We start from the raw sequence: 17539 nt of genomic DNA on the forward strand, positions 1-17539 counted from the left end.
TCTAATCTGCGTGTGTGTGTAGCTCAGCCCCGCCCTCGGTCAAACACACACACACACACAGACCTGCAGCTCTTTATACATCCATGACACAGAGACAGAGAGCAGAGGAGAGATACAGAAACAGTGATGTAACCTGGTTGCTGTTATTGGTTGGGGGCTACACACCCACTCCCCAAAGGTTGATGCCCAGGAGCGTCCTGGACACAGCCAAATAAGAAAATGGGTCATAAGTGATGATTGAGGAGGATTTTTTTTTTTTTGATATATTCTTTTTAAAAGGGAAATCCCACATAGTATAGCTTTAGGTTTTCCTGAAGAAAAGAGTAGTTAATCAAATCACAGACAAAATAATGCTTTTAAATCCCTCTTTATTTTGCAAAAAACAAGAAAAATAATCATGTGTCTAACAGTCACAGTTTCTGTCCTTTGCCAAATCAAAGGCATGCATTCATATCCTGTTATGGAAAACAGCCTGCAAGCACTGAGGACAGAGTGTCATTTTCTAAATCTAATTTCCATTTTTAAGATACATACTAACATTCAAGTCCAATTCATACCTCAGTGATCTCAGACCTTTTCCCAAACACCAAGCTAACAGAGCCAGAGGTTTAACAGTAGAGAGAAAGAGAGAAAAAACAGAGCTGTCAAAGCATTTCACACTGGAGACTTTTCTTCAGACATACTTAAACACTTCCCCAAACACACAAATTTCATGTCACACCAGCACATCAATATCATGACTGTTCGTACTTGCAGTAAGCCTTTAAATTACGCATCCACACAGAAAAGAAAAGCTTTGAAAGAACAGAAGACAAACACTGAAAGAACATGATGCTGCTTATGCATTCCCCCAATCCAACTCACTAACTTTTCCTGACTAAACTAGGACACTGAACTATACCTTTAATGTACATTTTCAAAATATAAACACTGATCATCAATCTAGGTTGAAACATTATCCTTTACTGGAGTTTCCTATGGCTAAGGAGGAGATGTGGATAAAGAGGATGTGAGAAGGACTTTTAACATTATTGAGATGTGGATTGTGCAAAAGCGGTTTCAACTTAATATCAGGAAGATGTCCCTAATATTTTCTACATTCACTGTATATGAATTAGATTGTCTACAAAGCTGAGGAGGAACACACTCACCTATTGTATGTGTAAAAGGTAATTCTACACTGAATATAGGGAAGTAAAAACACCTGCTGTGTTGCTCTCTATGAGTCAAAACTTATAGCTTGACACACCAGTTGATTTGTTACACAGAACAGGATTCTTGCATGGTCTTGGGAAACTTTCAATTGTGTTTCCTTTCTGGCCACAACCCAATCAGTGATGTCATAACTGGTGTTTTCCAACAGAAGTTAAGGGTGAAAAAGACCTGCTGTGACATGAGCAGCTGGGGTGTGGCCATAAGAGAGAATGCTTGAGAGTTTTGACCTGATGAATACAGTGCAGCAGCAGTTTTCTTCTGTTTCAGTATTAAATTACACTCTCACAAAGGAAGAACAGTAAAGGGGAATCAACAAATGCCTGCCATAATAAGTCTTATAGGATAAGTTGCTTTGGTGATCACATTACGGCTTCTGAAAAATAAGAATGAGCTTAGTGAAGTTATTGGCTTAGAAAACTTGTCTTGTTGCCATAGGAAGTGTAACACTGATAGCATCAGGAAGAGGTCTGTAGTGTCATTTTAAAGACTGAAAACAAGAGGAAAATTGAGGTAACAAGGTAGCTACATGGGCTGTTGAGCCAGCGTGGTCAAAGTATATCTTCATTTAAAAAAAAAAACAAACAAAAAAAACAACTACAGCAAGTATTTCCAGCTGTTCATTTTCACACCAAGAGAAGCACAAGCAGAACCTGAGCTTGGGTACTGTGAAGAATGCTGGTGACTCAAAACACCTCTTGCTTTAAAAGGTAACACTGTGGGTTCACATCACAAGCGGCTGGGCAGTGGTTAGGCTAACGAGATGTGCTGATGAGTATCAAGGTATTCCACTGGAGTGATTTTTGAGGTGGTAAACTATGTAACAGTAAGAGAGTAAGTGAATGGCTCAGTGTTGTTCAAAGCAGTAAACGGGTTGCATTTCAAACATGTTAGAAGAATTGTTATTGAGTCAACTAAAAGATAAACCAGAGATCTTCTGATGTACTGACTGGGCTCATCTGGAGCTCAAGAGTTATGAGTCAGTGTGGAGTGTCAGTAACGGGTCATTGCTAACATGTTAGGATGATAATTGTGTTAAACAGGCATTAATCCAAACACTAGCGTGTGTGTGTGTCTTTACACTGGAACTACATATTAGTCTCTTGTGTTTCAGGGTAAAAGGAGGAAGGGTAAGTGTTGGAGAAAGGCACATCCTCTTCTTCCGCAGGATAGAAAGTCATCATTCAGGAGCTGTTTACTGATGGAGGACAGAAACACAAAAGTCAGTGGCACAATACACAGTTTCTGTGACTATATGAATACGTTTATTTTAATTTTGTAAACATCCCTACAGTGTACTTTAATTTTTCTACATCCCTACAGCGCACTGAAGAATAGGAATGTGGACTGCGGGGTAGGAATATTCAATTTTAAATGACATAATGCCCACAGCTGTTCTACCATCGTAGAAATAAACAAAAAGCTCAGTACCTTAATTGGAACTACTGCATTTGCATCCTAAGAAGACGTCGTTTACCCTGAGTAGCAGAGTTTAAACATTCATGTTAGTTTTTATTCACAGCCCACACTGATTAAGACAGGCAGGGGTGAAAATGTCATTACATATCTACTGAAGTATCCTGATAATGAGAACTGGTCTCTTTTACTCCCTCAATGCTATGACACTCAACTAAGGCTGAGAAATGTAAAAAATTGTGATCTAGAAGGCTTGAATAATCAACTTCTCTGCATTAAGTCTTTTATCAATCTGAGTGATCAGTCTAAAAACAGAGTTATCTGGTACCTCAGAAGCAGGGACATCATCATCATCTGGAGCTGGGATGATCCTACCACTCATGGGCCCCACTCCCAACACCTTGGGCGGTTTTTCTGCTTTAGGTGTTCCTTCCAGAACCACAACGATGTACTCTCTCTTGGGGTCTTCTGCCGGGGTCTCCACTGGGGCTGCAGCTGCTTCTTCCAGAGGGCTAGCTACTTCTACGACAGGGGCTGCTGCAACTTCTTCTACAACTGTGGTGGTGACCACTTCTTCAGCTAGAGCTGTGGCAACATCTGCTTCTACTGGTGCGGGGGTCTCCTCAACCACTGCTGCTGCCTCTACTGGTGCAGGGGCCTCCTCAACCACTGGTGCAGCCTCTACTGGTGCCGAGGCTTCTTCAACCTCTGGTGCAGCCTCTACTGGTGCAGCCTCTACTGGTGCAGGGGTCTCCTCAACCACTGGTGCAGCCTCTACTGGTGCCGAGGCTTCTTCAACCACTGGTGCAGCCTCTACTGGTGCCGAGGCTTCTTCAACCACTGGTGCTGCCTCTACTGGTGCCGAGGCTTCTTCAACCACTGGTGCCGCCTCAACTGGTGCGGGGGCCTCTTCAATCACTGGTGCCGCCTCTGCAGGTGCGGGGGTCTCTTCAACCACTGGTGCCACCTCTACAGGTGCGGGGGTCTCTTCAACCACTGGTGCCGCCTCTACTGGTGCGGGGGCCTCTTCAATCACTGGTGCAGGGGTCTCTTCAATCACTGGTGCTGCCTCTACTGGTGCGGGGGCCTCTTCAACCACTGGTGCTGGAGCCTCAGCAGATGCTGGCAGGCTCTCTTCTACTGGTACAGGGGTTTCTTCAGCCACTGGCGTAGCCTCCACTGGTGCCACGGCCTCCTCAACAGCTGGTACAGGAGCCTCTTCAACTGGTGCAATTTCTTCAACAGGCTTTGCCTCTTCTGGTGCCGGGGACTCTTCCTTGGGTGCTTCCTCTTTCACGTCTTCAACAATGGGTGCCAACTCTTCTACTACTTCAGATATCTTCGGTACCTCTAGAGTAGAGGCAGCTGCCAGCAGCACTGCAACACAAAATCCAGCCATCCAAACATCACTGAATCTCAAGTTATATATTTCCACATTTAGCTCATACAACTTGAGGTGGTTAGCCAAGGTAACTTGTTAGGCATTTGTGAAATCCTTCTAGTGATAAAGGATTTAGTGCTAGAACATTTCTTTGGTGGATTGTGACTACATGCAGGTGCAATGTCACCCCCAGAAGTGGAAGAAGTTGAAGAGAAAGACGGTTCGGGAAAGCCGTGTTAGTCACTACAGGCATCAATACAGTGCCACAAACCAATGAAGTACTTCCATACAAGACCAGAAAAAATAGATTATCACAGAAGACAAAAGCAAAACGACAGCACATCTGTTAACAATGAGCAATTTTGCTGGGATTTGGATACACTACTTTGAAGTCTTAGAAGGTGAGGAAAGAAATGAGTGAATAAGGAGAATCTTGGAGCGTGCCTGGAATGTGAGGCTGATAGAGATAAATGAGACTTTCAAAAACAAAACAAAACAAAAAACACGTAATATTAAATTTGGTCTTATAATATTTGTTTATTAACAAACACATGACATTTTTGATAAATTTACCTTAAATTTGGTTATTAAGGATGTGGGGTGGTGATACAGCATATACTGGTTTGTTTGTTTCTTAATGATGTCAAACATATCTGCAATTTATTTACTGACTTACTGGCCAAATATACAGTATATACAGTATCTGTGATAAGCCAAATTTGGTCCATATCAGCCATGCTGCTGATATATCAGTCATGCTCTGTTGTCATGCATGACACCTTTCACCCCGGCACGCCTCCTTCAAAACTTCACTTCTGAGTTAAGGAGACTGGGACTTTTTAAGAACACATATGGAACATACGGTAGATATATCATGCAAGTATACCTCTGAAAAAGTATATTAAAGTGCAAGAAGGAAAGGTTGTGTCTTGATGAATACAGAAGTCCCAGTGCATTTCTGATATGTGTAGCAAAGTACAGTTGGATGCGTTAAGTGGTGAGAAGGAAATGCATTGGGGAGCCTGATTAAAATGTGCACTTCACACTTATATGTTCAGCATGAGACGGCAAAGCAACTTGTTTCTGTTATTTACAGAAAATGTACAGTAAATTTGTGAGAAAAAAAAAAAACCGGGTGATGAAAATTAAATTCTTAAACTGGAATGAATAGCTAGAAATGTCCTTAGAAAGACCAATTCAGACAAATTAAAGACGGCAGTAAACCTTTCCGGTTTGATAGAAGCTTTATTGTATGGCTCGAAGAATTACCGTAAACTGTTCACAGTGCTCATTATCCAGTTATAAGCAAAATAAAAATATGATCACGTATAGCTTGATTCACTTAGTAACTTTGTGAGTTCTTTAACAGTTATACATTACACTTGGAAAAAAAAACACACTGCAGCAGTTACAGAGTTTATATACAATCTCAGAGCCATCTCATCTTGCTGTAGGTTATATTACATAACTAGGACAGTTTAAGATACAGGCGTCTATGTGTTCTGGAAAAAATGTACAACATTACAGAGGTTTATAAAATCAATGAAATCCACTGTTTGTCAGATCTCAAAATTGCATTAGGGGCTTCATATGCATAACAAGAATGACTATCACAGCATTTGAGGGGTGTTCCTGCTTGTTCTCTTGCCACATCTATTTAGTTGGGTGTGATTAGTTGAACCTTAAAACCAGTAGGATATAAGGCTTGTGGTAATCTCACAGAGTAATGAGGGTTTTTAGCCATGTTAACTGTGTGAAATCAGGGCAAATCTGCTTGAATGATGTTTGTATCCACAGAGTGATCACTTTTATTTCACCCATAACTGCAAATGAGCGTCACATAAAGACCTCAATGCCACTTTGATGCACTGCGGCATGCAGCTGTAAATCATGGGAACTGCTGGTTGTTTAACATCTCTAGGCCACATTGGAACAAATATAGACATCATATACAGTGACTTATACTGCACACCAAAAAAAATCAAGTCATCATTACGTGAAGAAACGAGAGAAAAAACTGAATAGTTTACTGTGTCTTCTCCCTTCTCACACTTAATTTGCACACAGTGCTGCCCCTTTATTCTCACTCCAATAAATACAAGAGAGAAAGTTTTTAGAAAGCTTTTAGGAAGACAAAGGAGAGGTGAACCCAGGCACCTGAGGAGTAGCAGCTATCTAGTGCTTCTAAAGACAGTGACTAAGTTACCGGTATTATTGTTCCCAGTGTTGTGAGGAGGAAAGGACCTGCTGTCAGGGGCTCTTTAAAGTGGTTTAGAGATAGTCAAGTGTGTGTCTGATAGTGTGTGTGTGTGTGTGTGTGTGTCTCCCTGTAGTGAATGTGTGGAACCTCAGGCCTCAGAGGCAGGTGCCTCCTCCTCAGATGAAGGAGTCGTACCGTTGCTTTCCGGCTCCTCAGCAGCGACGGGGGCTGGTTCTGCGACAGCCTGGGCAGCCTCCTCAACAGCTTCTGCCACTTGGGCCACTTCTTCTGCGACCGCCTCCACTTCCTGCGCAGCCTCGGCCACACCCTCCGCCACCTCTGCGACGACCTCAGCAGCCTCTGCGACGACCTCAGCGACTGCCTCCACTACAGTCTCTGCCTCGCCGTCAGCAACTGCAGCAGCCTCCTCTTCCCCGGCCTCAGCATCTCCGCCGGCCTCCTCAGCCGCTACCTCCTCAGCCCCCTCCTCAGCACCCTCCTCGGCTGCTGCCTCCTCCTCCTCCTCCTCTCCTCCTGGAACACAAAAACCAGAATACAAAGAGTATTAGAGGGCAAGGGTTAATTCACAGAGCTAACATACTATGATTCGCTACAGTGAGCAGTCAGTAGTCTTGATGCAACTCCCCCACTGCCATCCTCCCTTAGCAACATGGCTTCTCTATTAAGACACATGCACTTTCACAGTGCTGCATGTCAGAGTAAACCAAGCAGAACATCACTGTTGTCAAATGCCAAATCCGATCCGTTTAAAAACTAGCATCAAGTAGCATAAGCTAAGCAGCTGGGTTTCCATCCAACTTTTAAGGGTAAAATGTGAGGAGTTTACTTACATAACCTTGTGTCACAGCAACTTGGTCACAGTCACAGCTGTGACCAACTCTTAAAGGGCACTCGCCCATATAATACAATATAACAACACTGTAGGGGGTTATGTCTGTGTCTCTATGTGGTGTCTGCCACAACCTCGATGAAAACAGATACATCTGATTTAAACAAAAACAAACACTGACAAACTTCTGTACAGTCAATGTAGATACCAGAAACACATTTGTTTGTTGAATGAAGTGTGGTGGTCTTAGATCGTACTGTGAGACACATCACTGATGGCTGATTTAGAGCTTTGGCGACTAAAGACAGCCTGTGTCAAAATTCATTTATCACTATGATTCACATTCACACAATCTGACATGGATTCAAGTTGCTATCATACTGATTCAGGATTTTATTAGACTCATCTCACAGAGCATGACTTGCAATAAAGCAGCATGACTGCCATCATTGCATTAGCAGTGTAGGAGTCTTTACTTTCTAGGTCACAGTGTGTTTATCAAAAGAATATCAAGTATGTGTCAGGTCTAACTGAGAGACAGATGGAAAGTTGGATGGAAACATGGCTACTAATAGCTGATTAAGTTTCCAGCGTTTTGTTTGTTTTCGGCAGCCCCGCAGGCTAATCCAATAGTACTGTCACTCTAAACCTTACCACCACCGCAGCAGAACAAAACAAAAAAAAAAAATCCGGAGGCGACACATTCACTACACAAACTGCATGCAAACTCAAAGACAGAACAACAACAAGAGGGAGGGGAGGAGAGGGGGGAGAGGCAGGGGGAGGGGGGGAGGAGTGGGGGTTGAGGTGCAGGGTAGAGGGGGTGAAGTTGAATCTTTGTTCTTACCATCCAAATTAACAAGCTATCAGCTATCTGGAACTCTGAAAGTGAGTCTGAGTGAGCCACACACTGAGACAGCCCGGGTAGGTTGTGCGTCTTTTAATCTTTAACTGATAGATCCCTTTGCCATTCATTACACATTTAACCACTAACACAAATACACAAAGATGTGGGACACTAGCCCAGGAGTTCACTTAGACTCTGGTTCTCAGCACTTGACTGCTGGTTATACTGAGTGATGATAGACTCCATATGCTGGTAATTCATGATAAAGGAATATAGGCTAAACACACTAACACTTGAGCATACACCATTTCTCTGTTGAGTTGTGAAGTGGAGATGTTGTTGGTTCTTGAAATATTGTTCTCCACTGCAAAGAAAAGTTCTTTTAATGCGACTTGTATGTTCCTCAAACATAGTAGATAATTAAATTAGATAATTGAACTATACTATAGGTTTATGTCATCGCCATACAGCATAATGAGTGGTTTCTAGGAATAGTCTTCCAGTTTGACCAAGAATCAGAAAAGGTTGGGAGTTGTGGTCATCTTCTCTCTTATTTTAAATCAACAAACCACATTTTTAATGCTTGTCTTGCTTTTCTTTTGTAAACATTTAATTTTGATTTCATTGGGAAAGTTTAATGGCCATCCAAGCTTTGGAAGTGCTCCTAAATGTTATATAAAAATACAAGATTTCTAGTATTTCCAACCCTAGAGTCGATGCAAAGATGACGACCGTAGCTAGTTGAGTTCAATAAGAGATCATGATTTGAGCAGGTAGCTCACATGTCTGCAGCCATGTGAGCTGCTGGAAACCTTGTCAACTAGCTTAATGCTATTCATGATATTCATACTAGCTGCGTGAGCTAACAGAGCTCTTTGGAGAACACTAACGGAACACTATCAGTCGCGACAGTGCATGCTGATGTGTTAGCATGGATAGCTTTAGCTCAACAGCTAAGTTGATCAACTGGCTAATGTCCCACAAAAACAGATCTTATCCAAACCAGGTTGATGTTTTACAACATTATAGTCCATTGACCAAAGAATTGGTTTGTGGATAGTCGTGTCAAGTCCATTAATCCTCTTCACAGATTTAAACTTTAACATTTAGCAGCACAAGGTGAAGCAATGAAGAAAGGAGATTCAATATCCTTCAAAGGCCTGTCCAGAGGTTTTAGGGGTGAGTAGTGGACTCTGTTTCTTTCTTAGCAGTACGGGAGAGGAGGAAAGGAAGGAGAGAAGGATATTGTTTTCTTGTTCAGATCCAAAGAGTCCAGTTCTAGGATGAATATCCATGCGGCCACAGAGGACCTTAGCTTTACCATTACACTGAAAGAGTAAAGACAAAAAGAGTTAGAGAAATGGGAAGAAGATTTTTTTTCTTTTTTTTTCATTTAAAAAAAAAAAAAAAAAAATCATTTTATGCAACAATGTCATGTTCAATCTAAATTCAACCACAGAGGCAATGTATGTAAATTTGCAAAAGATGTGATTATGGGCTGCTAGCAAGAAGCACTGGTGATGTCAATGGCGAGCGCTCTATAAAAAGCTGTGGTTATTAGCAAATCATGACAGTCACCAGTTTGTCTCACTTGGAGAAGAGATGTCTTCAAATAACTTGAGTATGGTAACAAATACAAGACTGTTTTTATTCAAGAAGACACTAGTTTACCTAGTCTTAGCACAAGAGGTATGGAGGTACACGGTGAAGAGTGAGAGGGAGAGAAAGGAGGGATTGAGTGGTATCAAGGAAAGGAGGGTCTGTTCTGCAGAACATGTCTTTTGTCCAGAAGGATACAATGTGGAGAAGTGAGACTGAGGTCACGCAGGAGGGCATAGATTTGACAAAATATATGTATTGGAATTTAAGTAAAGCTAAGCTCTATATGATGAATAGGATAATATACGTGTTCCCAAAGTAGCACTGGTGCAGACAAAATCTATAATTGTAGAGAGTTGCAACCATTGAACTAAAGCCACAGTTTAGCTAATCAAAAAGGATTAGAAAGCATCTAATCCCTTCATAGCATCCCACCAAGTTACTGATCAGAACACCTGTACAATTCAAAAGGTAGATGTAACTGTTAAATGAAAAAAGTTCTACATTGTTTTCTTTTTAAAAACTTTTCTACCAACTTTGCTCTGTTCATTTATTATATCAAAACACATAGTTGTACAAGTTGATTTGTTAATGGAATGACTCTCCATTTAACATTCAGAGAGTATATAAAAAAGTGAACTTACACAGGATATGTCACGTCATGTTTATAATGCAGAAAATGTCTACTGTACTTTGCATGGCCCCCCATTAGTCTGCTTGTACTTGAGTATTTTTGATTTTTTTTGATTTTGATCTTTCTTGCGCACCATTATAGATTTTGGCCCTTGGCACTGAATCATACAGTATGAAGAACAGGAGGAATCCCGGATCACTGGATACTGAGCAGCGCACTCTAACCTCATCATGACTAAGGAGAGGCAGATCAGTTACCCTCCCTCACCTTTTCATCACAGCCAGTCCCCTCTTCATCATCAGAGCTGGATATAAGCCAGATAACACCGCTTACAGTGTACAGGACTGCACATATGGCTCCAACATACCTTCATACTCATTTGCTTTTCTTATTGTACACATGTTGCTGATTTCGTCTTACTTCAGTCTGTACATTTTTGACAGTCCATATAACTGCCATTTAACTACGATAATTATACATAATATACGATAGAGTTTCACCCATTAGTTGGACTTCTCATGATATAATAGTGACATTATTTCCTTCCCACTGTTGGCTGTCAATTGGTGGAAATATGAGTGTTGAAAACATACTGTGATTAGAGTGATCATGAACTTCTATTTGAACTCATGTTAGAATCAGGATCGTGAAATCATGAATGTTACAAGCACAATCAAGCCCATGTCAACATTTCCATGATATTAGAGTGAGCATACATTACAAGCTCTCAGGCGGTGATGATGAAAGAAAGCAAAACATCTGCGATGACAAAAACTTACCCTCTTCCTCATCCCTGCCTGCAAACAGACAGAAACATCAGGGTCAGGGTCACATGGAAACAACAAGCCACGTTAAGTTAGAATCTCTGGGTTTGTTCATGCGGGATGCTGAAATAAACACAGTTTACAGAATCTGTGCCGTTACATTTACTGTCTAACAGTTTACATTTTGTTTCAGCATCATAGAAACAAGTGACGACTTATAGATGGGTTAGTTGATGAGCAGTAAAGAAACGTAGCATTAAATAAGGGAAAAACTATGGTTTGTTTCTTCAGAATGCTTAAATAAACACTTCCTGATTCAGTGATCACAGCTGATTACTGTCTAATACATACAGTTTACATTGTGTTGCAGCTTTTTGATTCTTAATTTTTTTCTATTTAACATGCTGGTCACTGGCCATTTACCTCTATAGATGCTCTCATTCTCAGACAATATTAACAGTAAAATGGAGATTTAATTTGAAAAATACAACATTATTTACCATATATCACAAAGTGTTTATCCTCTGGGGAGCTTGAATGTACTAAATGAAATTCTGCCCATGAGATTGTAAAGATGTTTGTGTAAAAATGGAAAATGTAGCGTGATGGTGTTATACATTAGGATTCATGTGAACTGTTCTTGGGCCAACAGGTCAGTTAAAATTTCGAACTGTGGATGTGATTGTCTCTCACTGTAAGTGGTGAAAACCACATACTTACTATCAGCAGTAATTTGGACTCCACATGCCAAACAATAGACATTAGTGGGTTTATCTCCTTCTGTGCATTAGTGAGTGTACACAGCGATTGTGCTGCTACTGCTGCTATCACTCTACAGAGGCCAACTGCAATGTTTGCTTTATTCATACTTAATACAAACTGGATCAAGTAAACTTCTCATCTATCTACAATAGAACTGAGCAGTTCGTCAGCTAGCCAAAACAAATAAACCAAGTGCGGGGTTGATCACAAACACTGATATAATATCCAAACAGAGTACACACATGGCGTGTGTTGGACCAGAGGATGTTTGGGTTGGGGAGGAAGGGGGTTTAAACAGGGAAGTCCAGAGCTACTGGAGAGTAGACTGACTCATTTGACAAATCCAATCTATGTGTTGGTTTGGACATTGTTTGGATATGTGACACATTTTTTGCCAGTATCTACTATTGACAATTGCAACTTTTTTTTGTCATAATGGACAGAGTAAGTGTTTCCATTCATTTTATTCTTGTCAGTGTTGAAAGTTTCCAAGAAGACACCAAAATGCTCCACTGGAATCCGATTAAAGAGTAATTAAGCGAACTGGGAGGAAAAGTACTGCTGCACTGCCCTCTGTGGGTTTAAAGACATTCTGGCCACGCCCCAAGTAGTGATGTCAGAGCAGCTATTTCACCTTACCAACTGGGAAACCGTTGCGTCACTGATTGGGGTGTGACCAAGAATTAAACATTCAGCAGTAGTTTGACAGAAAAGAAAACAATGATGATTGCCAATTAATTTCCTATAAATCACTTGTTGTTGCAATAAATCAACTAAAAGTGCCAGTTCTACATGATTTATTAACTGTTATGCATATCCAGAAAGTAGAATCCATTCTATTCCAAAATGCAAACTGCAGCACAAATGAAAAGCCCAGTTTCAAAGTGATGAACTAGTCTGGCACTTGTCCTGGGAGCATGCCGGATGGTTACCAAAACAATTGTTTGACTGTTCCAATCAAAAGTCTAAGACCATGTTAAAAATACACCCTCAGGTAACATGGATGTGTGTGTCTAAGCCACTGACACAACAAGATGGCCCTTTACCAACAGATTTATTGGTCAGATTGAGCTGGGCAGCTACACTCAGACTCTGCATTCGAGCATTGGGTCAGTGACGTTACTTCACTGCTGAAATTAGCAGGGGATAATCTGTGACTGTCTCACAATCCTTTGCTGGGGGTGAACTCAATCTTTTTTGCTCACGGTGAGGCAGGGCAGCCCAAGATAACATCTAATCTTAATGTAATGGTTTTATTTTTCATCTGCTACATTTGCGGGGCCTCATTTCAGCACCAGGAGCTGTCCATTGTCTGAGCTATTAAACAGCTCAGACAATGTTTGTTATAGTTTCTTTGTACTCAATGTGGGGGTATTGATTATTAGATGGTAAATTCATATCATAGGGATTTAATTTAGCTGTAGCTGTTTTACATTGTTATGTCTTGTGTATATCTATGAGGAGTTTTTTTTTAAGTTATAAAATTAGCCCACTAAGCTAATATTTCTGATTACTTTTGGGGGACTGATTGAGCCTGGCAGAGAGCCAGCTTTGGCCCACAGTTTGCCTTAAGCTAGATGGTTTGTTCATTTCTGATCTGCTCTGGAATCAGCACTAGTCTGAGGTTTCTCCTTTTTAAGTGGCAGGTATGGAATACTTACTCTTAGGTGGCCATGGTTTAGGAACCCACTCTGTCTTTGGTCTAGCTTTGATTTCTGCAACGCGCTCATTGAACCTAGCATGGTCTGAGGACACAGTGTTGTATGCCTGAGGAGAGAGGAAAAGGTCTGACTCAGATACATTTGTTTTTTCTCTCATTGCTGAAACAATGAGATTCAAATTTTTAAGATACTTTGCATGTCATGTCAAGAGTAGCTTGATTTTTGGACTTTCAAGTAGCTTAACCCTTTGTAGAGGACATAACAGGGTTGCTGACCTTACACAGTGATGTTAGCGTCATTAGATATTGAATAGCAGAAATAGTGGGTTATTGCAGGGGTTTCATTTAATTCCATGTATAAGTAGCGCACAGTGAATACGTTGAATCTGAAATAATACAATACAACTTACATATGTTACAGCTCCAGCGAAGGCTCCACCACACAGCAGGGCGTACACTATGTTCTCCCCAGACCCACCAGGAACTGATGACATCGGCCGCCGCTGCACAACTGGAAAAGGTTAAAGATCAGATGTTAGATGCTTCTCAAACTTGTCATCAATTATTTCATGACTCAGATAAGATTTTCCTTAACAGAGCTTATCTCTTCTCACTTTGATATGTATTCAAGAAGGTTCAAGTAGGGAGGGGATCAACCTGCATTCACACAAACTGCTTTGCCTCCATGTGTCCCTACAATCAATGACCCTGGAGGCTTTGCAAAAATCCTGCAGGATGGGAATAATGTGTCTCAGTAGACCATAAGCTTCAGCTGTCAGTGTGAAAGGGATTGGTGAGAAAGCTCTCTAAGGTGCTCTACTGCTCATGATGCCTCCCACTCTGATTGGATTTAGTACAATAGATTTAGCTTGCCAAAAATATGCCTGTCAGTGCATGTTTGACACCGGGAAGGTGATGCTATCAACTCCACACCCTAAGAGAGAAAAGGCCTAGCATGTTATGCTAACTGTTTTAAACGTGTATTGCAAGAAGCTTTAAATACTGCAGTAAGGTTTGGCTGCAGTTTGAAGTGAAAATAGAAGGAGTGGAGTGAAAGGTCAAACCAACAGGTCCCAGAGCAAACATCAAACTCTGTTTCATATGACTAAGCAAAACATTTGTTTTAGTTTAGCACAGCATTTTCTTCTCCAACTGAATATTTAGCAGTATTCAAAAAATGCAGGAGAGCAAGCTTTGTTTACTACGAGAAAACTTGGACCAAAGTCAACAGCTCAGCCAACACTCGACATCAGCTTTTACTTTGACCCTTTGCAATCACCAAAGACAAAGATGTGCACTTCAAACAAACAAAGTGGAGCTGAACACAAACCAAGTCACAACAGTTTGATATACAGAACAAAAGCAGTCTAGCAAATAACTTGGCTGTGCCTCAACTTCCTATAAAACAACAAAAAAACCCAAAAAAACATGTCAGTTAGCAACATAGAGTATGAACTAAAGGAGCAAAACTGAATGCTGCACTGAATAAACCAAATACTACAAGAGAAGGATTTGTGAGACACAAGGGAACTACGTGACAGTATAAAAGTAAAAACATATAAAATCAATCATCCTAAAACAGTCCTACTATTCCTACTGAGCACTGTCATGTCCAGTGTTGAGGGTATTAAACTCATAATCTCAGGAGCTAATCTAGCGTGCAGGCCTCTGTCACAGCACCCTACCACCCCGTTATTTATACTGGCTAATCGGCTCAAGTCAAAGGTATGAGTCGGGGGGGATAAGATGGAGAACATTCATGACCAGCGGAGGGGATGCAGGTCAGAAAGTCACAGGATTATATCATGATACCCTCCTCTGGTTAAGTGGGACCACTGACATGGAGAAGATCAGCAATCCCTGCGTCCTGTGTTCAGCATACTTGTTTTGTCATTGGATGGATTTTCGGGATACAGCGGACATTACTGTGATGTAATCTCTTTAGAGGCTCCCAGTAGTGCCTGGCAACAAGACAGCAGACAAGCCCTTGGTGGTAAACATGTCATGCTACCATCTTTTTTTAGGTCTGGTCATTCTGTCAGGTCAAAGAAGCCAATAGGTGTTCCAGTCAGATCATAGCCAGGAGAGTGACCATCTGGACATTACAGGAGGAGGCCAAGCACTTGCACAACATGGAGGAAACTTTGAAAGTAATGGTTGCTACACCTGACCAGCCAGAGGGAACATTAAACCTAGCTAACACACTGTCAGCCAAACATGACCTATTGCACACAAAACTCAAGGTCCACTTTTTTTGCATTTTAAAGTTCCAGAAAAAGCCAGTAATTGTGTTTGTCACTATCCTGCCTGTTAGATATTTCCTGCTAAATGTTTTTATAATGTGGCACTTTGTGACTTTTGTTTTGTGCTCCATAAATAACCTATACCTTTACTTATTTTACCTACTCCCCTTATGTTCAGTCTTTTTGTCAAAAACATCATCTAGCCTAGCCTGAGAAATGGCGACCTGCCAGGTGAGCTGGAATGACGCCTTTCATTCAAGCTGCATACATGACAGCACAAGTGATGTTACAGGACATAAGAATTCAAATTCTTCATCGTTTTGCCTCAATATACAGACACCAACTGTTTCCTGTGTGCCCAGTTCTCGTTTACGGTTATGCAACGTTATCAAACACGAAGACAGAAGCTGAGGCCACCGACAGGCTCGCTGCGCAGGCTCGTGCCTCATCTGCACTCTTTACATTAGAAGCGCGCACACGTCACCACGTGACCAACAGAGGCAACCATGTTTCTATACCACTCACAGGCTAGTGAAGGTCATAATGTATATATACTGTGCATTAGTGTTGAATTCGACGAGAAGCTTTCAAATACATCACTTCACACAGAGGAAACCGCGTCTCGTTTTCGTTCTGGTGGCGATGGTTTTGCCTATATTACACTGGGTTATAATGTATACATTTAAGTATGGCAACAAGCCAGTTATGGTTCTGGTCTGTCTGCGGTCCTGCCTGATAACCTGGCAGACGATATACACGTGTTTGTTGTGGCGTTATGAAATACTCCAACCAGGGCTCAAAGTAAAGGCTATACATTTATAAATGACGAGAAATAAAAGATGTACCGTCAATGAAATTACATATTTTTAATATACGATGGACAAAAAAAGCACCTCGAAGGCCTTTTACCGTCACTTAGCCAAAAAGCCAAATTGACCTTCACATTCCATGGGCAGCCATTGCCATCCTCCAGTCTGGGGATGGAGCTATGCAGAGAGATTCACATGAGGACAGAGTGTACTATTCCGCCGGTTACTGTGTAGAGGCGACAGATGGCTAACAATACAGACAATACGTCACATTCACACACAGAGCTCATGTTAAAATGAGGAAAATCAGGCTTGTGTTGTGTTATAATGTTTTTTTGGCTGGCTGACAAAACTCACCATCCCGAGGCAACCTGTGGGCTGCTGTCCGTGCCAGAGGCCCACACCTTTGCCAGGCCGCTCTGCAGGAAAACATCGCTGCGCTCTGAGGGCTACGATGGGAATGATGCAGCTTCAGCAAATGCTGGATGAATGGCCGATCTGGTCTGGTCGGAAACGTGCGAGGAGGTGGACGGATCTGCCCTCTATTGCGCAATATATGCTGTGCGGTGTCTCTGTATGAGGAGTGGTTAATGCCACAGAGCAGCTGTAGGAGAAGTGATTACCACCCTGTGTACCGAAGACACTGTGCACCGATTCCACATTACTCACTAATGGTAGGCTATAGACTACAGTATGTACTGTATATATAATAATATATTATAATATACTGTTTAGTGTACAAGAAAGCAACATATTTACAGGAATGATATAGGCTACTTGCACCTTTGAACATCAAATTACAACTTTAGAGCACCTCTGCCAATTAAGCTTCACAAAGAGGCAGACAAAAAATTTTCAAAATGTATTTTTTTGTGTGTGTTTGCTTTTATTTGTTTTTGAAGGTGTACCTGGAGCTGTATCACTTTACAATTATCTTCAGTTAGTTATTTTTTCCAACTAAGTGCAGCTCCTCAAATTCCTTTGTGCATTGCATTATGGGATAATAGTGTACATCAACCACAAACTCAAAAACCAAGGTTACATCAGTACTGACTGTTTAAAGTATATGTGATTTTGTCACTTTTCCAGTGTGTACATGCTACACAAAACCTGCATAGAATTAACATGAAGTTTGGATTTGAAACACACCAACAGATATTAT

General features: G+C 41.3%; 1 protein-coding gene across 6 annotated transcripts; it reads right to left on the minus strand.

Moving 5' to 3' along the window:
• Positions 1 to 351: 351 nt before the first annotated feature.
• On the minus strand, positions 352 to 16944 carry mgarpa (mitochondria localized glutamic acid rich protein a). 6 transcript variants are annotated; one of them, XM_044364037.1, is made up of 10 exons: positions 16735 to 16944; positions 13736 to 13836; positions 13327 to 13432; positions 10919 to 10936; positions 6405 to 6743; positions 3716 to 4005; positions 3389 to 3652; positions 2957 to 3334; positions 2644 to 2690; positions 352 to 2410 (listed from the first exon to the last, which is right to left on the minus strand). In XM_044364037.1, the coding sequence occupies exons 1-9, from the start codon at positions 16808 to 16810 to the stop codon at positions 2655 to 2657; spliced, it is 1608 nt and encodes a 535-aa protein (XP_044219972.1). In that variant the 5' UTR covers positions 16811 to 16944; the 3' UTR covers positions 352 to 2410; positions 2644 to 2654. The 6 variants fall into 6 exon arrangements, with proteins under 6 accessions (XP_044219972.1, XP_044219973.1, XP_044219969.1 ...); XM_044364038.1 differs by having other exon boundaries at positions 3389 to 3556; positions 3698 to 4005; positions 16735 to 16943; XM_044364034.1 differs by having other exon boundaries at positions 3389 to 4005; positions 16735 to 16942.
• Positions 16945 to 17539: the final 595 nt, after the last annotated feature.

The sequence above is a fragment of the Thunnus albacares genome, chromosome 10 (assembly GCF_914725855.1).
Source record: "Thunnus albacares chromosome 10, fThuAlb1.1, whole genome shotgun sequence".
NCBI lineage: Eukaryota > Metazoa > Chordata > Actinopteri > Scombriformes > Scombridae > Thunnus > Thunnus albacares.

What these genes read in the sequence shown, in the direction of transcription:
- mgarpa (XM_044364034.1), bottom strand. Translation starts at nt 16,810, where the DNA reads ATGTTTTCCTGCAGAGCGGCCTGGCAAAGGTGTGGGCCTCTGGCACGG. An exon ending in CCACAGGTTGCCTCGGGATG is followed by an intron (nt 13,837 to 16,734) that starts GTGAGTTTTGTC and finishes AACCTTTTCCAG; the next exon opens with TTGTGCAGCGGCGGCCGATG. An exon ending in CAGTAGAGGCTGCACCAGTG is followed by an intron (nt 3,335 to 3,388) that starts GTTGAGGAGACC and finishes GCTGCACCAGAG; the next exon opens with GTTGAAGAAGCCTCGGCACC.